This window comes from Arachis ipaensis, chromosome B3 (assembly GCF_059453495.1).
Source record: "Arachis ipaensis isolate K30076 ecotype BB chromosome B3, ASM5945349v1, whole genome shotgun sequence".
In the NCBI taxonomy this organism is placed as follows: Eukaryota; Viridiplantae; Streptophyta; class Magnoliopsida; order Fabales; family Fabaceae; genus Arachis; species Arachis ipaensis.
Window position 1 is genome coordinate 141,719,817 of NC_142438.1, and position 26,620 is coordinate 141,746,436.

The window sequence follows — 26,620 nt, forward strand, 5'->3', positions numbered from 1 at the left end:
AATTTACGTCCAACTTCGAGGGTTTTAAACGATTCTAGCAAACCCCAAAATTGAACCCAAACTGAAAAATTGAAAATAATATCTTCATCACAGTTCTGATCTTCCTTCCATCTCTTGACATGGAGCACATAATCTTTGAATAGCCATGGAGAACCACGTTCAACACGCAAGACATCCACTTCTTTATTAAAAAAGAATTGGAAGGAATTATCCCTTTGTCACGCTAAATCCTTCCGGGTTTCCCCATATAACCTTTAAAGCATTCCCCATGGTTCCAATTGAGAAGGTTTTGGAAGCAAATATTCTGCCATAGAGACTATTGGAGCAAGCGTTAATACCTTCTGATATGTCTGCCTCTTCTAGTAGAATCACATTCCTACCTCCTTTCCGGTTGTCTTCCTCGATCCGATCTTCATCCCTCGTTGTCTCAGCCATGCAGATTACGTAGACTTGTATTGAAATTTAATTGATGTTAATAATGTAGCCTTGACGGCACTAGAAACTCCGTTAAAAAACCCTAACAGAGCACTAAGAAACCCTAACAGAGCACATACTTAACCTATTATTATTATTATTATTATTATTATTATTATTATTATTATTATTATTTGAAATATACATAGAAGATTAATGATTAAATTATATATATAAATAAAATATATATTAAAAATTTATAAATAATATATATTTGTTTATAAATATATAATAATTAATTTGATGTGTAATTTTTTTAAATACATAATGTTTTTTTATTATTTATTATTACACGTATTCAAGTGCCATATCGTTGTATTTACTAGGCTTAACTAGATCCACACATATCCTCTTAGTTGGCACTTATGAGTGCGATTGAATTGACCTATTTGTAATGAAACAAAAAAGAAAAAGCAAATTGACCTATTTATATATGGAAAAAGATAGCAACAAGATTGATAATTGTAACTTTTAAATACGTGTAAATTTTATCATTTTAATTAAAAAAAAAATAACTAAACTCTCACTTGTTTACTCTATTAATTTCTATTTCACTTTAAAAGAGTTTAATTTTTGTAAATTACCAAAAAGTATTTCCATGCTTTAAAACAATTATGTAACAAAATTTATAATAATTAAATTTACCACTCTCTTAAATAAAGAAAGTTCAAATTGGATAATAAATTGTCTTAAAATAACCATATAATTAACTGAAAACGTTGATAATAGTTTTATTTTGATAATATCATTTTTATATAAATTTGTGCAAATATATAATAAAAAATTATATATAAAACAATATTATAAAAAATAAGAGCGATAATATTATTTTTCTAAATTATGTCCTACTTGGTACTTACGTTAATACTTAATAACTTATAAGTGCTCTTTTATTAGCAAACACTTATCCTTTTATGTAATGAAATAGAGTCAATTTAGATGCATTTTAGAATCGTAATTTAAAACAACTTTAATTTTAATAGTTCTTTTTTTGGTCTTTTATAATATTTTTTTAATTTAATATGTCAATAATTAATTATTTGTGAATTTGAAATCTATTTAAAAAATTTATAAAGAGGAGTGCTAGGAGACCAACAGATTTTATGATTTGTAGCTATCAGTTAGTCATTATTAGTGATTTTAATAGTGTGAGATTACATCTAATGGTGTGAAATTATTCACTTTTCTTTTGGAGGCCTGCTACACATACAAGTCTTTTTGACTTACAAATCCTACAAGTTGGCATAAGTCCAATAAAACATACGCATTACACTCCCACATTCAAGAGTAAATAAACGCACGTTATTCAACCACTTCCTGTTTCCAAAGTGCGCTACTCACCATGCATTATGAACGACTCTTCTTCTTCTTCCTCCATGAAAATGATTTTTTTGCCAAATTTAAAGATAATGGAACTTCCGAAATACACCCAAACGATTATAGAAATACACCAAAAGGATTATAGAAATACACCCAAAATTCGTTGAAGTACACCTTATGCATAATTCAGAACTCTTTCTCTTTCTCCTCCTCATCTTCTGCAGCTTCTTCTTCTTCAAAAACGATTTCAGAGCTTGATGTCAAAAAACAATAGAAATCGATAATAATGAAGAAAGAAAACAGAGAGAAAAGCACGTAAATAAAGAAGGAGAAAGAGAAGGCAATAAACGAAAGAAAAGAAGAAGAAGAGGAAGAAGAACGTGCAACAAGAATAAGAAGGAGGTGCAGTGAAAACGTGCAGTAACGATTGAAGAAGGATTGAAGAAGGAGAAAGAGAAGGCAAGAAACGAAAGAAAAGAAGAATAAGAGGAAGAAGAACGTACAGCAAGAAGAAGAAGAAGGTGCAGTGAAAATATGCAGTAATGGTTGAAGAAGGAGAAAGAGAATGCAAGAAACGAAAGAACAAAAAGAAGAAGAGAAAGAGGAAGAAGAACGTGTGTAAGAAGAAGAAGAATTGGCACTTATAAAGACTTATAAAAAAATACTTATATGTGGAGAATTTTTCTTTCTTTTAATGGTTAAGTACTTACTAAATTTTAATAAAAATGCTAACTTCATAGATTTTCCCATTTATGAATCCGTCCCTATCCATATAGTGTTATTTATATTTGTAAAACAATGGAGAATTTCTTTTACCACATGGTCCCAATTCACTATGGTGTACTTGCTTATAAATAACAATGTGATTTATATTTGTAAAACAATCCCAAACTCACAATATTTAAATACATATTCGTTAATGATCTGGTTCCATACTAGTAGCATTAGTAAGTATAATTGCTTCTACAAAATATTCAATATTCACTATCAATATCAAATACCATGGACAAATGCCAAAGCTTCCACAAATTATAGAATATTAAGTATTAATTTTCACAAAAAAAAAAAAAAACAAATGTCATGAGTTGTGCAAAATACATGGACGGTTAATAACCAGTATCATAAACAAATTACATGAATTCCAAGTAAGCTTAATAATGATCATGTTTCGCAGCGATAGCACAAGTAAATGTCAATGCTTCCACAAATAATAAACTGTTAACATTTAGTTTTGTACAAATATTCTTTCTGTTTCAGATGTTGAGTATGCTAATTCCCCAATTTGACAGCTATTGTGTTTTTGGAATTTGAAAGTATTTTCTCTTGTGAATAATGGAAGATACCGAGCAAGCATTCGGAGAGAAATTTGATTCAGAAGGTATTCCATTTGAAGCTTCGGCGACGGCGAGGATCTACTGCACCACTGTCAGCTTCGCCTTGATTTCCCGTGATGCAAATATGGCCGCTGAAAATTGTTTTTTGGGTCTTGGGCCAGATCAAACAAAGGCCCGACCCGGGAAAGTACACAACCGGTGCGACCCGGTTCATCCTCCTTCAGAGTTCTCATGCGCCGCACCATATCTCCATTGGTGAAGAGATTCTGATCGCAGCTGCCGCTCCGATGCCACCGTTGCCATATCCTCCGCTAGACTAGCCTTACGATACCGCTGAGCTATAGATCGTTTTCTTAATCTAGATCGATGCGTCACGACTGTTTGACTGTTTCTGGCGTTGCCTCCACTACTGGTTCATGCTGCCACTGTTGCTCGCTGCAAGGACTGTGTTCCTTATGGGTTGATGAACGCTCTCCGGCGTCAGTCTCGGCCACCTCGTGGATTAGAATAGATTATCCAACAAGACTGATTAGGGAGAAAGACTCTTGTTAGTCACAAAAAAAAAAATGTTTGAGGTTGTTTTACAAATATAAAAAATTTTGTTGCTCATGAGTAAATATACCATAATAAATTGGATCACATTAATACATTATAAATATTTTAAGCAGTTCCATCAGGATCAGATGGAACTTTTTTTTGAGAGCTCCATCAAATACTTTGCCTGATTTGTTATTGAACCCATTAAGAGTATATTAGCTTATTTTGAGCTATGATCTTATTCATTTGGACCATAGTATGAATATATATAAAATTTATTTTATTTTATTTTTAATATATATTTTATTTTTTAATATATATTTTTTAATATATATTTTATTTTTAATATATATATTTTATTTTTTAATATATATTTGATTGATATAAAATAAATTATGCACAAAATAGTTTTTTATATACAGCAATTTAAACTTTAAATGTCAAAATTGTAAGCTAAAATTAAAATAAAAAATAAAATTATATATATATTAAAATCAATTATTACATATTTATATATAAATATATGTATTATTTAATTTATTAAAAATTAATCATATTAAATATATATTTAAAATTGATTTTTAATATAAAACATACTTAAAAATATAAAATATATATTAAAATTAAGTTAAATTATATATATATATATATATGATAATTGGTTTCAGGGGGCAGATTTTATTATGCAAATATTACTTTTGGTAAAAAAAAAAATGATGGGAAGTAAGTATTTACCACTAAACCAGGGGCTCAACTATTATTTTGCCAGTTAACAATTATTTGAGGCAGAGTAGCAGTAGAAGCGCCGCCTCTTGAAACCCAATATCGGAAGTAGCACCTTACTACCGTTAGAAGCAGAACTAGCAGGATAGCAAAGTAGCCACCCTACACTCACTAACATCATTTTCTTACACACTGTTTGGCATGGCTGTAGCTTCAGCTCCAATCCATGCCTTCAAACTCCATTCCTCATTCCCTCAACCAAACAAAACCTTCTCCCTCTTTCCAAACCCACCTCCCGCTCCTCCATCCCGCTCACTCATCCGCCACAATAAACTCTCCATTCGCGCCGTCAGCTCCGGCGGCGCCGGAGGAAAATTCGCCGAAGATGCAGCTCTCTCTTCCAACGGCCCTCCCCCTCCCGCCGTCCGATCAAAGCACGTTCCCTCCCTCTTGTTCCACGCTCTTGTTTGGCGCGTGTGCGCAATGTCGTGATTTCTTTGATTGTGTCTGTGATGCAGGGTTAGGCGGCACACGATTTCGGTCTTCGTTGGTGACGAGAGCGGAATGATTAATAGAATTGCGGGGGTTTTCGCGCGAAGAGGTTACAACATCGAGTCTCTCGCAGTTGGTCTCAACGAGGACAAGGCGCTCTTCACCATCGTCGTCTCCGGCACCGATAGGGTGCTCCGGCAAGTCGTGGAGCAGCTCCACAAGCTCGTCAATGTTTTAAAGGTATTGTTCATTTTGTAATTATTATTGGTGATGTTGGATGAATTTAATTTAAGCGAAACTGAACATGAGTGGTTTGTGACTGCAACATGTGTCAATGGTGTTGATTAGGTTGAAGATCTTTCGAATGAGCCACAGGTGGAACGTGAATTAATGCTCATAAAAGTGAAATCCGACCCCAAATACTATAATGAGGTATAAGTTATATGTGTCTGCGTGCATAATTTGTTGCCAAAAAGATTCATGTTCTATAAAGTAAGATTCTAGGGGAGTGCGCACGTGTGGTGTTTGTTTATTTTCCTAGCAGAGCTTTTTCTTTACTATTTTTCTTTTCCATCCGCTTGGGAATTTTCAGATAAAGTGGTTTGTGGACATCTTCAGAGCTAAGGTCGTGGATACCTCGGAACATTCTGTGACGATTGAGGTTATTGCTGAACAACTTTAGATATGTTATTATTAATGTTTAACCACTGCTTTTTTAAGTGTCTGATTTATTCTATGCATGTGAATAAACCTTATTATAGTTGAAGGCTGGTCTTGGCTGGGCTCTTTATGCATTTCATATACTTGTTACTCTAGTTTTTTTTCAATTATTATCCATCACATTTACCAAATGATCCTAAAATCTCAGAAAGCTTAGTGTCTCGATAAACTGTCATATCAAGTCACAGTTTCAAGTGAATTTTCTTACAAATGTTACAGGTCACTGGAGATCCAGGGAAGCTCGTTGCATTTGAAAGAAATCTAAGCAAGTTTGGAATTAAAGAAATAGCTAGAACCGGAAAGGTTGGGAAGTTCAATTTAGTACCTTAGAAATTTAGTTTTATCTTGGTTACTTTGACATACATTATATTGTTGGGTTACATAAAATTTAATAATTTGTCATTGTGTCATGTTGTAACTGCAACTAGATTGCTTTGAGAAGGGAGAAGTTGGGTGCCTCTGCTCCATTTTGGCGGTTTTCAGCTGCTTCTTATCCGGATCTTGAAGTAAAACCAGTTGTTAATGCCCTTGAGGCAGCCAAAACTAGCAATCCTATTACCAACACTGATACACCTGTGGGGGTACTGTCTTCATGCTCTTTAGTTGTTCCATTTACCTTTCTAATTCCATTTTTGGACCAAAAACTTTAGATTTGTAACATATTGACTTGAAGCTATAATGACTTAAATATGTTCCACTGTGTTCAATATTTTTCATCCCTTCTCTACTTGGATTTATTTAAACCCTAATAAACTCTACTTGGATTTATTTAAACCCTGATAAATTCTTATCTAGTCTCTGTCCTTTTCTTTTCTCTAAAATTTTTGCTTATGTGAAGGGTGATGTTTATCCTTCAGAGCCTTCAGATGGCTTTATAGTCAAGCAAGTACTTGATGCTCACTGGGGTGTTCTCAATGATGATGATGTAAGATAGTTAACTCCCTTTTTATGTATGTATAGTTAACTCCCTTTTTATGTATGTACTGTAGATGCAATAATGTTTAGTTCATCCTCCCTTCTAATATCTTTGATGATATGATGCCTTCAGACCACTGGAATTCAATCACACACTTTATCCATCCTTGTGAATGATTCTCCTGGAGTTCTCAACTTAGTCACAGGGGTTTTTGCTAGAAGGGGATACAACATTCAGGTTTGCTTCCTCAATTTGATTTCTACTTATATTTAGGTGTAATATTAGATATACTTGTAGTTTATTTGTTCTCTCATGCTCATATGTTGCCAGAGTTTAGCTGTGGGACATGCGGAAGTTGAAGGACTTTCTAGAATTACAACCGTGGTTCCAGGGACAGATGAGTCAATTGGCAAGTTGGTGCAGCAACTGTATAAGCTAGTAGAACTGCATGAGGTTCGAAATCTTTACCAAAACTTCTCACGTCCTAAACTGACTTCCCAGCTTTACAATATTTGCAGTGGTGTTTGTGGCACTGCATTTTAGAATTTGCTCACTATTTCGGTCATATTTAATTTACTTTTCTCCAGGTTCATGATCTCACCCACTTACCATTTGCTGAGCGAGAATTGATGCTGATAAAGATTGCTGTCAATACTGCTGCACGACGTGATGTCCTCGATATCGCCACCATTTTTAGGGCTAAAGCCGTTGATGTATCTGATCATACAGTAACCCTTGAGGTGATATTTTTTTTTGTTAGAATCTTTAACCAGGGGCATGATCTCATATTTGGCATCAACTTATATTGATAGCTGAGAATACTATGTATCCTTAAGAAAAAATAATAGAAAGAAAGATAGAAACTCAACTCAATGCTACTTTACTAACAAAAGAATGTTGAATTAGCAACTACAATGTACTTAAACGAAAGCAATTTATTTTAGTTGAATTTACTATTAATAGGAAAGTTGAGACACAAGATATGTTTCTCCTGGACGACTTTGATGACACCATATAGACACAAACTTGTTGATATTTGCTTCCACGTTTATTAGTTCTAACCCCCAGTTGGGGTTATGTAATGGTTATCAACAGCTTTGCATTCAAATTAATAAGTATTGGCTGATAGACAAAAAAATGTTATCCTAGTGAAATTTCTCTCTTTTATTTATTTACTTCAAATATTGTTTTTGCAACCTGTGAAATAAATCTAAATATAATTTTGTTCTAGGTTACCGGAGATCTGGACAAAATGGTGGCGTTGCAGAGAACGCTGGAACCGTATGGGATTTGTGAGGTTTGTGCTTTCATCAGCATTGCATTTAGAATATGGTGCTTTTTTTTCAACCAACAAAACTTGTAATCATTGTGTGTTTGTTTCAGGTGGCACGAACTGGGCGCATAGCACTGGTGCGCGAGTCAGGGGTAGACTCCAAATACTTGCGTGGATATTCCTTTCCCTTGTAAATTGTAATTGTTTAAACTGCGTTGAACCTTGTGTTTTTCACTTTCTAAGTTCGGCGTGTTTGTTCTTGACTGGAAATTTTGACGGTAACTAGTAATTTCAAAGCTGTTCTCTTTGGTCAGGGAAATCTAGCCTAAATTGCATTCAAATAAAATGCAACTAGGAAAAATGTTTTTAAACCATTGACGGGTAATGTAGAAAGAACAGGAACAATTACTTATAGAATTAAGCTATAAAGGTAGTCTAAATTAAATTGTTGGATAAATAAAACTATAGATAACTGAGTTATCTAACTTTAAAATTTGTCCAGTCTCGAGTTCCTTTTTTGGTCTTTTCCTTTTTCCTTTGATCATTGTCTAGGTTTTCTTCTTTTTATTTTAGGTGGTACCACTGTCTACACTATTATGAAGACATTGGCTTATTTAACTTGAAGAATTGTAGTTTTATTTTTCAATAAAAACTGTTTTAAAAAGTTGATCTCTGGATTATTACCATTGAAATGCCTAGCCAAGGATTCATCAGTATGAGACAACAAAATATCATATGTACACAAAAATTAACTATTAATCAGTCACTGTATTTATGTATATTATATATATTTTGCTTATTTTTAATATATATTTTGTATTTGAATATATATTTTATATAAATAATTGTTTTTATGCATGTAACAGGATTGATTTAACTATAGATATTTCAGTTGACAAAAAGACCCCTCAAGACCATAATGAAAAAGGAAACAAGCTTGCATCACCTTTAGAGTGCATTTGAACAGGTAATTAAAAGAGGGAAAGTAACTTTAGAGAATATTAAAAATTTTAAATGATAAAATAAGTTGTTTGGAAATATTTTTTTGGAAAAAATTTTAAAATTCAAAAATTTTAATAAGAGATCTTGTTAAAAATGAGAAATTTTAATTTTTCTAAAGAAAATAATATCCTTCCTCTCTACACTTAAAAAAATATGTTTATATACATTAATTCATACGTAAATTTATAAATAATAAGATTAACTACATATTTTATGAATGAAAATAATCTATCTTTTTCAAACAATATTTTAAAATACAAGTATAGTTATCTCAACCAAACAAAATTTAAAATTTAATTATAACATTTAAATTTTCCTATACTTAAAATATACTAAAATCTAAGAATATTTTAATAGAGGCCTGCTACACATACAAGCCTTTTTGGCTTACAAGCTATACAAATTACTCCAAGTTCAAGAAAAAAACGTGCGTCCCTTCCACAATACGTTTATTCTTCCTCTTCTCCCTCAATCAAAACGCAAACCATCAAAATTCAAGGGACATTCGAAACAATCTATTACGATTCTGGAGAAACGTTCCAATTCCTCGCGAAGAGTAGAAGAAATCAAGAAGAAAAGATACAAATCTCCATAAAAAATCACCAGAAAAAAGGAAGAAACATTATTCAAGGTACTATTTTACTGTTCTTCTAGTTTTTTCTTCTAGATTTCCTTTGTCATGTGCCTCATTCTTAACTAGCAAAATATTAAAAGATTTCAAAAAGAAATATATTGTCTTCCCTTGTTGTGGGTGTATTTCTGTAATCATTTGGGTGTATTTCTGTAACTGTTTGGGTGTATTTCTATAATCCTTTCTGTAACCGTTTGGGTGTATTTTTGTAACCATTTGGGTGTATTTATGTAATCGTTTGTGTGTATTTCTGAAATTCCATTATCTTCAAAACGATTTCAAAGCTTAATTTCAGAAACCATGAAAATAAAAAAAAAAACGAAGTAAAGAGAGAACGCATGAAGGAGATCCAACAAATTTGGCAAGAAACTCGAAAAAAGAAACGAAATCTTTTGAAAAATGGAAGTTATATATTTACGCGTTAATTGATTTGAATTGATTTAAAATTCTGTTAAAAAGGCACGTAACATAAGCAGCGCGATTAATGAGTGGATTTCGTTCAGATTTGTAAAGCTTGTAATTGCAATTAATGGGTGAATTTCGTTCAGACTTGAAAGCTTGTAAATGCAAAACACTTGTGCGTAGATATTAATCCATTTTAATAAACCAGATGTTGGATCCAAATTCACAATTACAATAATCTTGTGTTACCAATTATATATAGTAATTATAGTATGAGCCCGTAAAAATGTAAGTTCAATTTTTATATATAATTATATACGGTACAAAAATACTGTGAATAGTAAATTGGTACTAGCAGCTTAAATAAGTTGTTAGTAACAAATTAAAAAAAATGATCGAGAACATAATGAGTGACGATGTTGCTAATAAAACTCCAATTAACTGTGTCAGGTCGATAGTATAGGAATGATATAGGAGCAATCGTCCACTAGGTTTTTGAGAAGTGCAGAACCAACTCCTCAGTTGGAAAATAACAAGCAACAATGCAAAGCAGCACCTGAGATCATATAAGAACATAAATGTATAAATGTAGTACCATGGACAACCCCACAAAGTGTGCTTGGGTAAGCGTTTTACAAGTCGACCTTCACTGTTTACTTCTTTTTTCTTTTTCTTTGGAAAACAACAGCATAAAGTACTTATTATAAACGTTAATAACAGTTGCCAAATAGATAATACATTTCATACACCAGCAACAGAACTTGATAATCCAGTGTCCTCTCTTTACTCTTCAGCAGCACTAGCAGCACTTAGATCCACACTGAGGTCAACAACCTATTCATAATCATCCAATAAAGAAATATATCAACCATAGAATACCCCGGAAAACTATCAGGAGAATATCATGAGTAATGGGATCATAAATACAAAAGGAAGTAAGTGCAAAAAACAACCTTTCCAGTTATCAATGTATACATGTTGAGAACGTCCACTACTGTTGACTCAAAGTGAGTAGTAGCATCATAACTCTGCCAAAGATGTTAAATATATTGATTATCGACCAATCAACATAACATGGAAAAGTATATGGTATACAAGACAGAGTGAACATACAGTTGATATAAAGCAGTTGTCCAAAGAGGGTTCATTGACTGGTTCATATCTGTCATATATATCGAAAAATATCTCATCAACTGGTCCTAGAAGTTCAATTCCTGCCCTTAGTTCACTCTCAGGATTATCAGTCTCTGCCTCTGCTGATACAAATGCAATAAATTTTCCTTTGGGGGCAACGTTGTGAGTGTACGAACAGCAAAACACATACCTGCCAGGACAACAGAAATTAGCATCCAATTAAAAGGTAAAACTGAAATCTGTAATTAATAGGATATCAGATGCTCCGATGTCAAAAGATTACTTATTTAGATAAGTTTTGAAGATGACATGGTTGCGATTTTAGTTCTTCACTCAATCACAACGCTCATTATGAAGCAATTTCGTTAAATTTAGTAAATGTTGAAATTATGCTTTTTAGGTGAAGAGTACTGAAAGTGAGATACAAGCCATATATATGATTGACATGGCTAGTTTTTTATCTTTGCTAATTTAATAGACTTTGAAATTTCCTTATTAAGAAGTTCTAAAGAATAGTCCAAAATGCAGAGCTCAGGTTAATTAACAATCTCTATATCAGCATACATATTCTTGATTTACTGTATGTTCATTGTAATGAATTGCACAAATTTAAGTGCATTTTTATATTCAAAGGATTGCATGAGAACTTACATGTCAGACTTCCGTCCCAACTGCTTCTGAGGTAGAATAATTTGCACTGAATGAGAATCACCAGTGTTGGGGATTGGGTGGCTCATTATGGCTATTGCCCTTGCAACCCTTCCAACCTTCCTCACCTGTTGAAATGGTTAAATTTTTTTTAAAGGATGCAATCTCCAATCAATAGAAAGTGAAATGATATTATCACCTTTCACCACTAATTTTATTTATTCTAACAAGGACATGGCTGAATACAATCATAAACTGATCAACAGAACCAGTATCATATTTTAGCATGGATATTACACTTTAAGAGAAATTTTTAGGACCAAACAATATTCCGTACACTTATCATCACCTGAATTGGTTACAAGTAGTTATGATGAAAATATTACCTTGTTGGGCAAGTATGACGGATCACAAACAACTTTTTTACACTTTGCAGTTTCACCTTCAGATGTTACCCCTATAACCTTTCCTTCCTCATTAAATTCTACCTGGCAGTCCAGCAAAATAAATGCGTGTTAAGAAAATGCTAAAAAAAAAAATCAAACAGAAGAGATAAATTTGCTGGGTCAGATTCTTTCCACGGTTTTGAAATATTCATAGTTGTCATATAGGATCTACCTTGCATTCAGGTTTATTCAACATATATGTTCCACCATACACAGCACTAAGACGTGCAAATGCCTGAAAATAGAAATGAGTTTTCAAACTGTAAGCTAAAAAAATCCACATCCCCCCAAATAGGTAAACAGATGGATAACAAGATATGTATACAAGGATACCTGGGGAAGCTCTCCTAAACCATACAAAGGATATATGTAAGGTGATCCTCCTTGAAAGCGTGCTAGAGACTCAGAATATAACTACAAGTAGGAAACACATGCATGATGACGGAGACAAGAGAAGCTTCGAACAAAATGGAGCAGATGAATCATCAATTTGAGAAAGATCCATAGTAGGAAAGATGAAAAGATCCTGTAGACTTACCTTCATTCTCTTCACGGTGTCCAGTGCTGGCTGATCCAAATAGCGATCATCTCTATGAAGGGCAATAGCATGACCGATGAAGTCAACAGTGTCATCACTGAGGCCATATTTTCTGTTACAAGTCAACAAGAAAAGCAAGGAAACCTCAAAATATTTTCTATGCCCATCAACACACCATTCCAATTTCTTTTTCATCAAAAGGATAAAGAAATCTATATAATATATGGTGAAGGATGTATATAAGTAACATGCAACAAAAATTTTATATGCTATAACATGAGTACACAAACAAAAATACCAAAATTTGCAGTTAACTATGGTGCCAGTTCGACTTCAAAATGTTGCAGTCAAAATGCTTAAGCAGGGAATCAAGGCAATACAAACAGTTAGATCATAAATCTAGAAATGAAAACCCTGATAGTAGACACAAGACGAAAACTAGAGTACACATACTCTATCAGTTCTCTGGTAGACACTCTTGTCAAGTCCATCCCCTCATGAGTTTTAGGATCACTCTCCTCATAATTTTGAACATAGATGAAAAACTTGCGTGCTCGACGCTTTTCAAACAAACCCATGAGTGGGGATTTCAAGGCCTCCACATCATTTGATGGCACCTTGTAAACCTATATGGAAACCATGGAAACAGTTAATACACCAAAATAATAATCTAGAGAGAGAGAGAGAGAGAGAAGAAAAGAAATCCAAGTACAATGGATGATGTAAAGTAAAACACAAGCATACCTTTCCTTTATTAAAGACATAGCTTCCATCCACAGCTTTGAAATAGAGATACTTAGTGACATCAGTGTGTATGAGAACCCTCACCAATGTTCCATTTGCCATCATAAACTAGCTCCCCCCAAATATGAAGAAAAAACAAAACACGGATCACAGAAACTGAAATTGGTCAGCACATTTATCGAAATACCCAAAAATGGTCAAGGGTACATGTTAAACAAGTAAAAAAAAAAAAGATGAAAATTGAAAATGACGAACCTTAGGGATCATATCAACATTGTAGTCTCTGCTTGAACCCAAATGCGCAGGGGGCTTGTCTTCTCCCCTGAACTTCTTCCATAGCTGAACAACACACACAAAAACATCATCCTTTTGCCCTCGATCACAGTTCACAAAAAAAGATCTTATTTACATAAAATAAAAACAAAACCTGATTAAGATTAAGGGAAGTGGATTCTCCTCCGTAATAGTCATTCCTATCCATGTGAAGAACCTGGCGCAGCGAACACATCAACAACAGAATCATCAAACACTACACAATTATGCATATCATAACAAGAAGTAACAGTGATCTGAAGTGAAGAAGTTGGATCTGAGGAAAGAAGAGACCTTGAGGCCATCAACAGAGAGAAGACCACTGAGGATGCATTCTTTGAGGCCAGTACCCAAAACGATCACATCGTACTCTTCATCCATCTTCTTTCAATTTCGATTTGGATTCAATCAAAAAAAGCAAAGAAAGAAAGAAGCTTGCAAGTCAGAAGAGAGTTGAGAGAAGGTTGACACCAAATAAAAAGGGGGTTTAGGGTTTCCTTTTCTACCGGCTATGGCTCCGTGTAATTTTAATAGTAGTCCCATGGAACAAGGGATTGCAACAAAATCATTATTAATCAATCATCTTAAAATATGAATTAAAAAATAAAGAAAATAAAAACCTTAAAATAATACATATGTTTTAGTCAAATTTCTCTATCTTTATGGGTTTAAACTTTAAATTGGATTTAGTCTATGCAATTTCTTTTAGTCTAGCACGTCAAACAAATTTCCTTTAATTTAATGATGATTGTATATTTTTGGAAGTTATTTTTACAACACAAATATGATGACATTGTCTAAAGATGGCAAAAGCTTTCTATCTTCTTATGATAATATTTTTTTTAGAGGAAAGTATTGTTTTTGTCCCAACGTTGGGGTAAATTCTATTTGTATCCCTAACATTTAAATCGTTCTATTTGTATCCTTAACGTTTATAAAAGTGATTCAATGTTATACTGCCGTTAATTACACATCATGAACGCTTTAGTTTGAGTTTTAAAAATCTCTTCTTGAAGTTAGAATATAAATGTTTGGGATAGAATCGATGATCTACTTCGAAAAATAGCTCATCAAATGTTAAAACTAATTCCTATAACATTTACATAATTCACTTTTCTAAGGACATGATTGAATCTAAACACAAATAGTGGGTATAATATTAAAATCGACCACATCTAAGTGAGTCCTAATTGAGAATGAATACATCCAAGTAAGAATAATTGAAAAATATAATCTGATTTGTTAATATAATTAATAGTAGGATACAATTAAATCACTTTTATAAAGGTTAAGGATACAAATAGGACGATTTAAACGTTAGGGACACAAATAGGACTTACCCCAAACGTTGGGGACAAAAACGATACTTTACTCTATTTTTTTATCTTCTATTCTAATAATAATAATAATAATAATAATAATAATAATAATAATAATAATAATAAATAATAATAGAAAACCAAAGAATTATAACTTAAATGACATAATCTCTCTATCCTCACATAAAAATCTTGAATTTGAGTCTTACTCTTAACTTAAAAAAAATAAATAATAATAATAATAATAGAAACAAGACCATTACAATACAAATTTTGGTCTATCTCTCTTATATTTATTTTACCGAACACTCGATATTAGTGTAAAATTATTTTATATTATTATCTCATAAAATAATTATATTTGTAAAGTTTTTAAATAATAAATAATTAAGTTAACTATTTTTATAATGTAAAATATAAATTAATTATTTTGTAAAAATATTTTATACTAATGCATATAGTTAAATTTTTTTAATCTATTTTTTATTATAAAATTCCTTTTCACCAATGTTCAATTTATAACTGGTTTTTAAATTCACTATATCAATATTTTATAATAAAATTTACTTGATTAATATTTTTTTAATTTTACCTTAAATTTTATAATAAATACACTAAACATTTATACTATACATAGAATCAAACCATACAAATTAAGACAATTATTGTAACTATTTTTTAAATTAAATGAATAATATATTTCTTTTGTACATTAATCATATAGGATCAAAGCAGTTTACCACGAATAAAGTTGCTTTTTTTTTTTTTATGAGATAAAGTTATTTGTTAAAAATTTTACATTTGGTCACTCTTGTCAAAGTCACTCTATTATGGAGAGAATAACTTTGATTCCTAATTGATTGATTGAAGAATGAATGCAAAGAAGAAGAAATGGATCTGAGTTTTCTTAGCATGGTTGTCACCCGTATCATTCCCGCTTTAAAAAATAAATAAATAACAAATTCTTTCCTTGTGGCATCTACTCTACTTCTTTACAACCCATACCACATTATTAAATCTATTAATATTTAAAACATTAATAAATTTATCTAAAAAAATTAACTTTATATCCATAAAAAATTGACTTCTTTAAATAAAACTATTAAAATTTTAAAAAATCATAAAAAATTATCAAATTATCTTCTAACATAATCTAATTGAACCCTAACTCTAATTCTATTCGATCGCTAACTATTTTTCTACTTCTTACTCTCCTTCTCCCACCTCTATTTTCACCAATCTTTTTGGTCCTTCTTCTTCTTCTACACACCTTCAATATTTTTTCCCTTCATCAAACTCATTTGACATGTCTGCCATGCCTTCTTTTTATGACTTTGCTTTTTGTCTTGACCCCATCATCATCAAGGTTCCATAACCACGACCACTACTACTATTTTAATTACTGATTTCGAAGAATTTCATCAAAACTTAGAAGAATCAAGTTTTTATTTTTCTTCTGGAACAATCATAGCACCACCACCATTATTCTTGAACATATTTAAGATTCTGAAAATAGAACTATACCAAAATTATTTTAAAAGAAATAACATCATTATGACATTATCATCCTCGTCACAACAAAATAAAAAGTTGGTATAATAATAATAATAATAATATGAAGAGAAAGGTGATGGAGATAGAAGATAATGGAATCCTTAATGGGTCATCGAAGTTCAACTATCATTCAAGTGATGACTTGATTGAAACCAACAAGAAGGATAATAGTGAGAAAAATTGGGGTTTGGGAATGGAATAGTATTATAATTGGGGTTAGAGAATAATATACAGATTTTTAATATTTGTTAGGGATGGTGTAGTTTTATAGAAAAGAAATTCATCTTTTGTAAATATCATGTTAGTTTTATTTTTGGCTTTATTGTTTTAAGGTATAGGTTTTTTTTTATCAAAAATAGAGAGACTCGAACCTACGACTTGTTAAGTGAGTATGAGGAGATTATACCATTTGAACTATAATTTATTGGCGTCTTAAATTTTATTATTATTATTATTGTGCATTATTTTGTATTTATATTTATACGTTCGTTTTGTTATGCTTTTGCAGTTTGTGTGGAACCATATAGTCATGAACGTATGAGAAACATTGTAGTTCCTAATGAAATCTTGCAACATCGCTTAACATGGAGTGTAACCGTGCCACTGATATCTGATATCATTTGAGTGCATTGAATAACATGCATCAAATAGGGTCAAAAGACAATTCGATTTACAGCAGGAAGTTCCTAGAGAACCTAGTAGACTTGCAGAAACTCAACACCATCTCAAGTCACCACATGTGTGCGCAAATGAATAAGAAAGAAGTGTTATGTATCAGAAGTCTCACCCTCAACAACGGCAAATGCAAGAGGCACAATATTGCCATTGCCATCTTGAGAAACTGCAACTAAAAGAGTTCCTTTATATTTTTCGCACAGATGTGTGTCATCTACCTGTATAATTAGTTTGCAGCTCCTAAATGCTCTGATGCAAGGACAAAAGCTCCAAAATATATGCGTCAGTATCCTAACATCCTGGACTACCTCATCTCCTTGGTATGCTGGTGCAGTTTCGATCTCGACTGCTGCTAATGTATATTTTTGTACCATTGCTTCAAACCACGACGGCAAAGCTTCATAAAAAGCTTCCCAACCACCAAAAAAGTTCGCAATTGCCTTTTGCTTAGTGAGTCATACTTTGCGGTAACTTGTCGTATAATTGAATTTTGACTGCAATTCAGTAATCTCGTATTTTACTTTCAAAGATGGATCAACTTGAACCAATGGCTTTATCACCTTTGCAATCATGTCTGAATTTAGCTTGGCATGATCTTGAGAAATTATAGTTCTGGTGCATGTGTAACTACCATTGTATCGCCTTATAACCCAACAAAACTTTCTCTTAATAAGACTAGCCTTAATAAGCCAATCGTAACTTATTCCGTATTGTACACACTTAGCATAAAAAGTGATTGGCTCAGATTCACACACCTAGTAATCAACTCCCCTGCGAACGGTATAATCTTTTAATTGTTGCAATAATAGTCTCTCTAGAACTAAATTCCATACCAACAACAAATTTACTGTCCGTAACAACAACAAGATCTACAGCAATAACAACAAGAAAAAATTCTAACTATTGCTTTATGATTCAATAATAATAATAATAATAATAATAATAATAATAATAATAATAATAATAATAATAATAATAATAATAATAATAATAATAAGGGTAAAGTATATTTTTTGTTGCTGAAGTTTGACAAAAGTTTTAAAAATATCCCTAAATTTTATTTTATTTTATTTCAATTTTGTCCCAAAAATTTTCGATTTGCATTAAATATACCTCTAACGGTTAATTTTCAATAAGTTTAAGACCAATACAACAACAATTTCATAAGAATAACCCTCAACACAAACAAATCAAACATAATTTTCATGCATTATTGTTAGATTGGTCTTAAATTTTTTGAACATTTAGGTGTAGATGATATATTTGATGCAAATCGAAAACTTTTGAGACAAAATTGAAACAAAATAAAATTTAGGAGTATTTTTGAAACTTTTGCCAAACTTCAGGGATAAAAAGTATACTTTACCAATAATAATAATAGACTACTTACCTGAATTGACATACTTAGGAAACTCTAGTGCATTCATAGCGTCTAGATCCAAAATGTGCATAAAAGAAGGCTCTCCAGATGGATGTTGGCTCACCAGTACATTTGCCACATCTGCAACGTTAGACTCAACTATTATATCATCTTCATCCACTTCTTCAGTTGGACCAACAATATGGTAAGTGCCCTCAAATTCCTCTTCGCTTTTAGTGTTATAAACTGTCTAGTCGATATTAGCCTCTGGTAAATCAACCTCAACTAATTCTTCAAATTCAACATACAATTCGATAACGGACATTTGTGTTCGTGTTTGCTATTAGATTGAAAACATCCCTTGCATACTTGCTTCATCAGCCACATGCATTATTTGAAACTGAACAAAACTACCAAATACTAAAACAGACTGTCTACAAAGAATATTTATGACTCTCTTTAATATTTGATTATCAACACATTGACAAAGTATACTCTTAAATTTCTCATATGTTATTGCAAAATGAATAACAATGCCACATGGATTTTCACATACAAAACTCACATCCTTAAATGTTTGGGAAAAGATTTGACCGTTATAATATATTTTCAAACTAATACCTCTCTCCATTTTTTATACTCTTACATTCTCAAGAAAATAAAGCATTCTCACACTCAATCAACCTAATAGGGGTGTACATGGCCCGGCCCAGTCCGAAGATCCGGCCCGGTCCCGAACACTTTAGGGCTGATTTAGTGTGATTTTATCGGGTCTAGGGTCGGATAAGGGTCTCAAAAATAGACCCGATCATTGTTTCGGGTCGGGTCCGGGCCATAGATCGGGTCACCCGAACTCAGCCCGGTGGCCCAGTCATTATACACAATTAATATTTTGTGTTATTAGTGATGGATGATAGCTATTCTTATGTGAAATTTAAATATTGTAAACCTTAATATTTTGTGTTATTAGTTATTATAAGATTATAAGTTAATGTTTTATGTTTAAAATGCATAAGACTTTAGACTAATGCATAATATTGTGTTATTTGTATTGATTTTAATATTTGGTGTTGTTAGACAATATTAGTATTGATTATGGTTATGCTTTAATTTTAGAGAAGGGTTAGTTCTTGTTATATTTTTTTAAGTGAATTTTACTATGTGAATTGTGAAATAATTGTTGGAGATTAGGTGATTTTTATATGCTAAACACTCGGTTTTTATCCGGTTTTCATCCGCTCCGAAGGTGCGTAGGTTTCGTTGGGTCTAGGATCGGTTAGAATCTAAAAATTAGACCTAGTCTATATTTCGGATCGGGTCAGAGTTGAGCCAAATTCGGTGTGGCCCGACCCATGTACACCCCTACAACCTAATACCGTTCCTCCTTTTATAATACTCTAATTATAATTTTTTACTCAGAAAATTACAATACACAACCTATGTATTCACAATACGCAGTTTGTGTCTTTACAATACACAGTCTGTGTATTGTGGTGTATTATGACTTTAATATTTAAATAATACAATACGTATTCTGCGTATTGCTTTATAAATATTTAAAAATTAAATCCGCCCACTGCGTATTGTCTTTATAAATATTTAAAAACAGAATCCACCTTCTAAAAATTTGTCCTCTGCAAATTTTACAACCACCATAAATTTGCAAAATACCCTAACTTCCAATATTAAAAAATTACACTAAATCTTTGTCAATATCTAAAAAAATGAACCGTCAGATTTACCTATGAACCGAAAAGGAAAAGAAAAACAAAATCTATTTCGGTCTGGTCGGTTCCGGTTCAATTTCTGGTTCGACAGATCAACGAACCGAAGCTGCTTGAATTCGATGCGAACATGGAACCCCAAAGCCGACGCTCTCTCTGTTCTTCGCTTCCCAAAACTCTGATCTTTTTCTTTTCTTTTCCTTCACTGCTTCCCGCTGACCAAACCCTAATAAATTGTCCGAACCAGATAGCGTAGCATCGGAATTTTTTACCCTGGTCTAGAAATCGATGGAGATTCACTACAGTAGCAGTTACTTCGAAAGGCGCCCCATAATCAGGTCCAAGGCGCCAGCTGCTAAATGGGTTAAAGAATGGTACCATCACTCTCTTCTTCAATCCAATGTCCCTTTTGTTATTTATTTTCATTTAAAATAATTGTGTTTCTATGTTTATGGGGTTTTTAAGTTCATAAAAAATATGCTGCTTCTTTGAATTCATTTTTGGTGCTTATGTGTGCGATTCATTCGTGTTACTGTTCTGAGCGTGGTTTTTAGTGTGCTATACTGAGATTGATACTATTCATGTACGGAATTTGGTGTGAAGTGTGAACAAATAGTGGTTAATTGGAGAATGGAGAATGCAATTGTCTTTGTCTGAACAAATTGAAGTTGTATTTTATTTATTTATTGAGCAGGCAATTTGATATATCTAGGATCAAAAAGTAGTTTTCTTGAATAAGAAGTGGTTTCTTAGTTTGCAATTAATTCATATATTGCTTTCAGTTTGCATTTTATAGTCTTCTTTTTGTCATCAGTTGGACATGTATTACCCTAACGATCGGCGCAATGTTCCTGCCAGGGTTCCCCAAGATGTTGTAGCCACTGGGGGGAAATGCATGCTCTTAAGATGGGTTAGAGGTTAGTACTGTAACTTGTGCTGCTATTCTATTTTTGTGTAGCTTCTAGAACTAGTATTCAACCTATGTATAGATGTGACTGTTGCCTAACGTTTCTCTTGTTTTACTTTGCTTAGAGGATGCCTCGAAGGCATTGCAGGAAAAGGAAAAAGAACCGGCTGTACCTGAACCGGAACCAGAGCCAACTACTGAAGTGCTTTTTCTTTGCAGCTATGAAGGATGTGGAAAGACGTTCATTGATGCCGGTGCATTGAGGAAACATTCTCACATTCATGGAGAGAGACAATTTGTTTGTCACTATGAGGGGTGTGGAAAGGTACTGATTTTGTTACTTGGGACACACATGCATCTCTTGTATCTATATACTGTTCTATTGATAAATTGTTTGTGTTTCAGAAATTTCTTGATAGCTCAAAGTTGAAAAGACATTTTCTCATTCACACAGGGGAGAGGGATTTTGTTTGTCCCCATGAAGGCTGTGGTAAGGTAATAATCTATCCATTGAAAGGGCTTGTTCTTATTTTTTTTGAGGACTTTCTTTTTTCCCTGGTTGCTGTTACATGTACTGTTTTTAGTATGACAATTGTTGATGGATGACAAAACTTCTTCAAAGTCTGCATTACTCTTCACAATGGATAAAATTGTGTTTGTGTATGTGTCTTGATTAGTCATTTACTATTTCGTTCTCTGTTGAACTCCATTATTCTTTATCTTGAGATAACAAGCCTTTTTGTGAGTTTATGTGTATGCATTCAACATCTTTGTGACCAAATTTATTGATCTATATAGGCCTTCTCTCTGGATTTCAACTTAAGGTCTCACATGAAAACACATTCACAAGAGAACTATCATATCTGTCCGTACTCAGATTGCGGAAAGAGATATGCTCACGAATACAAGCTAAAGAATCACATTGCCTCTCACCATGAAAAGGTAGGGTAATCTTTTCTGTTTGTGACTGGTGCATATCTCTAATTCAAAAGTCCTGAAATATATCACCTTAGACAATCTTTTGGTTCACAATTTCGACTTACAGAACACAGCAGTGGAGGTGCCGAAGTATACTCCGCCTTCAGAAAGACAACCAAAAACTACTAAACATTCTGGCGCAGCATATGGTTCTGCATCGTCAGATCGCCCCTATGCATGCCCTTATGAAGGATGTGAAAAAGCCTACATTCATGAATACAAGCTTAAACTCCATTTGAAGAGGGAACATCCTGGGCATATGTCTGATGAAAATGCAGAGCATGCTCAAGCTAATCTTGATAATGAAATGGATGAAGCAAGCGATCAAGATGCCTATGGTGGCAAACGGTCAAATGGTAAAATTCAGAAGCAAAGTAAGCTAAAACCAAACCTTAAGTTGCCTCCTTCCAAAATCGCCAAACGCAAAGCACCGCTGCCTACTCCTGCCACCATAGCTGTAACAAAGAAACCTTGGTCTGTGAATGGGAAAGGGGAGGCTTACAACGAAGAAGACAGCGAAGAAACAGAAGAGGAGGATCGCGACAATGTTGAAGATGGTTGGAGATATGCTGGCAACAATGACGACGATGATGAAGAAACAGAATATGAAGACTGAGATACTTGTGGCATCCTCTGCCACTATTTGAATATTTGTCTTTGTTTTGTTCTTCTACAAATTTTTTCCCTCAATTCATTTAGTTCACCAAAGGACAGTTTCATGTTATACAAGACTGTATTTGCTGTTGGAAAATTAGAATTGTTAGGAAGAAGAATTATATTAGTTAATAAAACGTGAATTTAACCAAAGTCTTTATTGTCATTCTTGTCAATAAGCCTATACATAGGTTATAAGTCAGCAACCAATGTAGTTTATAAGTCAAAGAAATCCGACATTGAGTTTATCAGAATCTTAAGGAGAGCCTTAAGAACAGTTTGAACTTTGAAGTTTAGGTGTTTTTTGGTCCGCTTTTAGAATTTACAATTTTGGTTCATTTAATAAGAATACTTTTTTAAAAAATAAACTACTAAATATTTTCAATTGAGCAAACAAGTGAAGGTTCCGTTTTTTGTATATTATAAACTACTAAATATTTTTGGTCCGTTTTTTGTGTGAATTTTTTTTTTATTTTATTATAGGCAAAACGTCAGTAATGTATTGTATATGGATTTATTTTTTTATCCACGTGTTAACCATGCACGTTTTGTGCAAAACGTCGCCAACGTTTTTTCTGTAGCAGTCAATAATCCTCCACAACGACGTTAAACACATTTTTTTGGACATTTCAGTGGATTATACCCATCTAGGCCTCAATATTAAAAATAAAAAACTCACAAGGGAACAACCATTTTGTAGCATCATAAAATGGACTTCAAAAAAGGCAAATAACAAAATAATTTCCAAATATATATTATGTTTTACAAAATTAACTAACGTTTAGTTTAATTTCTCAAACAGAACACATTTTAATTTTTAATATTTATTTTGTAACGTGAAAAATGACTGTTTACTCCATTTTTAATCAAAACCCTCGGTTCTGAAGAAAAGAAACCTAGTTTAGTTTGGGTGAAGGGAAGCTGGGGAGTTGAGTACTGGACAGTGCAGAGGACAAGCATGGCTTCTTCAGCATCGCCGGCGGCAACGGCATCATCTTCTCTGTCTGAGGAGGAAGTGACGCTGACAGTGAAGTGGAGCGGCAAGGAGTACACAGTCCGGGTTTGCGGTGACGACACCGTTGGGGAGCTGAAGCGGCGCATCTGCCAGCTCACCAACGTCCTCCCTATCCGGCAGAAGCTTCTTTACCCGAAGGTTGGTTCGAAGCTCAACGACGACAACCTCCTTCTCTCCACCCTCCCCCTTAAGTCCTCCTTCAAGATGACCATGATCGGGTGCGCCTCGCTCTCTCTCTCTCTCTCTCTCTCTCTCTCTCTCTCTCTAGGGTTTCCGATTTTCCCCTTCTCTCTCTCTCTCTCTCTCATTCCTCAAATGCAGGACCACCGAAGAGGACATTCTTGTTGATCCCGTGGAGGCTCCGGAGATTGTTGACGATTTCGAGCTTGGTCGGGAAGACGTTGTGGACATCAAGGACATGGAAGTCAACAAGCAGAAGCTCAGAAGACGCATCTCTAGCTTCAAGGTTACTACTACTTTCTTCCATTCTCACTCTAATCTATTTTTTTGGAATGTGTTTTCTGATTATTTATTTTATACATACACAATTACGTGAAGATTGAGCTTCAGAATCCGTGTCGGAAAGGAAAGAAGCTCCTGGTTCTTGACATTGATTACACCCTCTTCGATCATCGTTCCCCTGCTGAGAACCCTCGTCAACTCATGAGACCATGTATAACTATAACCTCCTTCTCTTTCTAAAATTATTCTTTTTTCTTTTTGTTTCAATTTAGATTTGTCATTTTCTTATTCTTCTTATTCTGTTTCTTCTGCAGACCTTCATGAGTTCCTTACATCCGTTTATGCTGAATATGACATAATGATATGGTCTGCCACCAGGTCAATGTTCATTTGATGACAATTCTCTTCTCATGGAATGTGGTTACTATTTCATGGAATTGAATTATTTTCTCTTGCTGCAGCATGAAGTGGATTAACCTCAAGATGGGACAACTTGGGGTGCTGGACAATCCCAACTACAAGATCACGGCTCTTCTTGATCACTTGGCAATGATCACTGTTCAGTCCTCATCTCGGGGGGTCTTCGATTGCAAGCCACTAGGTTTGATATGGGCTCAATTTCCTGAGGTATAGTACATACGAAATACAATGCTCCTTCCATTTACTCTATCATTTGATAAATAGAATTGTCTTAAACATTTTCATATCAATCAGGCAAATTAATAGTTTACTTTCATTCTGGGGAGAAAATGGATATCCAGAAAAACAGTAAAAGACATGTAAAAGTGCAATAGATCCATGTATTGATTCAGTTGGAAATACACTATTGCTGCAATGTCATCTTCCTGAAATCTTTAAAAGATGTTTTATGTTGTTTCATGCTTTTGAGGATAGTAATGGATAAAATGTATGAAACATAAAAGTACCTGTTTAATGTGCTGAATTATTGCAATCTATATCTGTTTTTCATTGTTTTTTTTTTTATTCTCAACCGTATTCCACTTGTCTCATTGGTGGGTTTTAATTTCATTTCAGTTCTACAATGCTTCAAATACTATCATGTTTGACGACCTCAGAAGAAATTTTGTGATGAACCCACAGAATGGTTTGATAATTAAACCATTCAGGAAGGCTCATGCTAATCGGGACAGTGATCAGGAGCTTGTGAAACTGACTCAATACTTGTTGGCCATTGCGGAGCTTGATGACTTGAGCCACCTTAATCATAATAATTGGGAGTTATTTGCAGAAGATAATACAAAAAGGCGCAGGCAAACATAAGTGACGACGGAATGCACTTAAAGGAATGTGGTAAGCAAGATGCAGCTTCTAAACTATTCAAACTGCCATTTATAGACTGTTAAGCTAGATTATTTCAATTTTTCGTTCAAGTGGTTAGTTTAGGAAACGGTGAATGAAAGAAAATTCCTTGTAGCAGCCGTGTGGGGTTATCTAAGATGACTGATACTGCTTGAGCAATCTCTATGCACCAATTCCAGAACAGATTTTGAATTGATGCCAGAGAAAATGATGTTTCCATATTGGATATTGTGGCTATTTCTTAATATATATTGCTTCTTTTATATTGGATTATGGTTGCCATGGTCTGGCCATAATGCATGTTATGAAAAACTTGCAAAATCAGAATGAGGTACTTGTGAGAATCTCTCCCTTGTGGCTTTTTATCTCATTCTGTCTTATGTTTACGTTATATCATTACTGAAAATGGTGTTTGTTAGTAATCCACATCCAAGTAGGAAAACTTCAATATTGTCTAGATGAGCAAAGGAAGCATGTAGGAAAATTTTCATGTAAATAAATTAAATGGAAGTAGATGCTATGGTCATATATGTTTTGGCGATGACGAAAATTTAAAACTTCTTAATAAAAAAAATAATTAGTGGTTGTATCAACGCTCTTGTTTTATATCTAATTGAATGCAAGTCTAGATTGTACTTAAAATTAAACAATGAAGAATCAAGAAGGAAATGATGTGTTGATAGCTTTATCCATTTTCTTCTCTTTTGTTTGCGAGGATCTCTTTTCCTCTAATATTCTTGTACCATTCTTCTTCCAATCTTATGATCTTAATAATAAATTAATAATCTATTAAGAGAAAGAAAAAAACTGTTCAACCATCATCATCTGCATTGACCCAAAAAATAGCAGAAAGAAAAAGAACTGTCACCATCGGCAATGTCATTAAGTCTAAGCAATGTTCATACTGTATAAATAAAACACCAATCTACAAACTGCTTTTTGAATACCCGAGAGCAAAACTTACCAATTTTAATCATGATTAATACTAGACTCGGTAAAAAATTTC

General features: G+C 33.3%; 4 protein-coding genes across 6 annotated transcripts; 3 read left to right on the plus strand and 1 right to left on the minus strand.

Annotated features, from left to right (window-relative positions):
* Positions 1-4,334: 4,334 nt before the first annotated feature.
* LOC107631735 (acetolactate synthase small subunit 1, chloroplastic) lies at positions 4,335-8,112 on the plus strand. Its single transcript, XM_016335274.3, has 12 exons — positions 4,335-4,822; positions 4,907-5,120; positions 5,229-5,312; positions 5,473-5,541; positions 5,820-5,903; positions 6,029-6,181; positions 6,439-6,525; positions 6,649-6,753; positions 6,847-6,969; positions 7,104-7,256; positions 7,748-7,813; positions 7,900-8,112. Exons 1-12 carry the CDS (start codon positions 4,590-4,592, stop codon positions 7,981-7,983), a joined length of 1,455 nt encoding a protein of 484 aa, XP_016190760.1. The 5' UTR covers positions 4,335-4,589; the 3' UTR covers positions 7,984-8,112.
* A 2,277-nt stretch (positions 8,113-10,389) lies between these two features.
* On the minus strand, positions 10,390-14,382 carry LOC107631733 (guanosine nucleotide diphosphate dissociation inhibitor 1). Its single transcript, XM_016335273.3, has 13 exons — positions 13,941-14,382; positions 13,762-13,824; positions 13,590-13,673; positions 13,335-13,442; positions 13,044-13,216; positions 12,591-12,702; positions 12,386-12,466; positions 12,225-12,287; positions 11,993-12,094; positions 11,610-11,734; positions 10,938-11,148; positions 10,778-10,852; positions 10,390-10,658 (listed from the first exon to the last, which is right to left on the minus strand). The coding sequence occupies exons 1-13, from the start codon at positions 14,025-14,027 to the stop codon at positions 10,608-10,610; spliced, it is 1,335 nt and encodes a 444-aa protein (XP_016190759.1). The 5' UTR covers positions 14,028-14,382; the 3' UTR covers positions 10,390-10,607.
* A 5,980-nt stretch (positions 14,383-20,362) lies between these two features.
* Positions 20,363-22,970, plus strand: LOC107631732 (zinc finger transcription factor YY1). Of its 3 annotated transcripts, none has more exons than XM_016335272.3 (6): positions 20,363-20,652; positions 21,093-21,195; positions 21,311-21,510; positions 21,591-21,680; positions 21,984-22,127; positions 22,231-22,970. In XM_016335272.3, the coding sequence occupies exons 1-6, from the start codon at positions 20,650-20,652 to the stop codon at positions 22,777-22,779; spliced, it is 1,089 nt and encodes a 362-aa protein (XP_016190758.1). In that variant the 5' UTR covers positions 20,363-20,649; the 3' UTR covers positions 22,780-22,970. The 3 variants fall into 3 exon arrangements, with proteins under 3 accessions (XP_016190758.1, XP_016190757.1, XP_088365666.1); XM_016335271.3 differs by having other exon boundaries at positions 20,403-20,652; positions 21,137-21,195; XM_088509540.1 differs by having other exon boundaries at positions 20,516-20,652; positions 21,148-21,195.
* A 690-nt stretch (positions 22,971-23,660) lies between these two features.
* Positions 23,661-25,889, plus strand: LOC107631731 (ubiquitin family protein). The gene is made up of 6 exons (XM_016335270.3): positions 23,661-24,050; positions 24,154-24,298; positions 24,391-24,505; positions 24,609-24,672; positions 24,756-24,921; positions 25,330-25,889. The coding sequence occupies exons 1-6, from the start codon at positions 23,776-23,778 to the stop codon at positions 25,573-25,575; spliced, it is 1,011 nt and encodes a 336-aa protein (XP_016190756.1). The 5' UTR covers positions 23,661-23,775; the 3' UTR covers positions 25,576-25,889.
* The last annotated feature ends 731 nt before the right edge of the window (positions 25,890-26,620 follow it).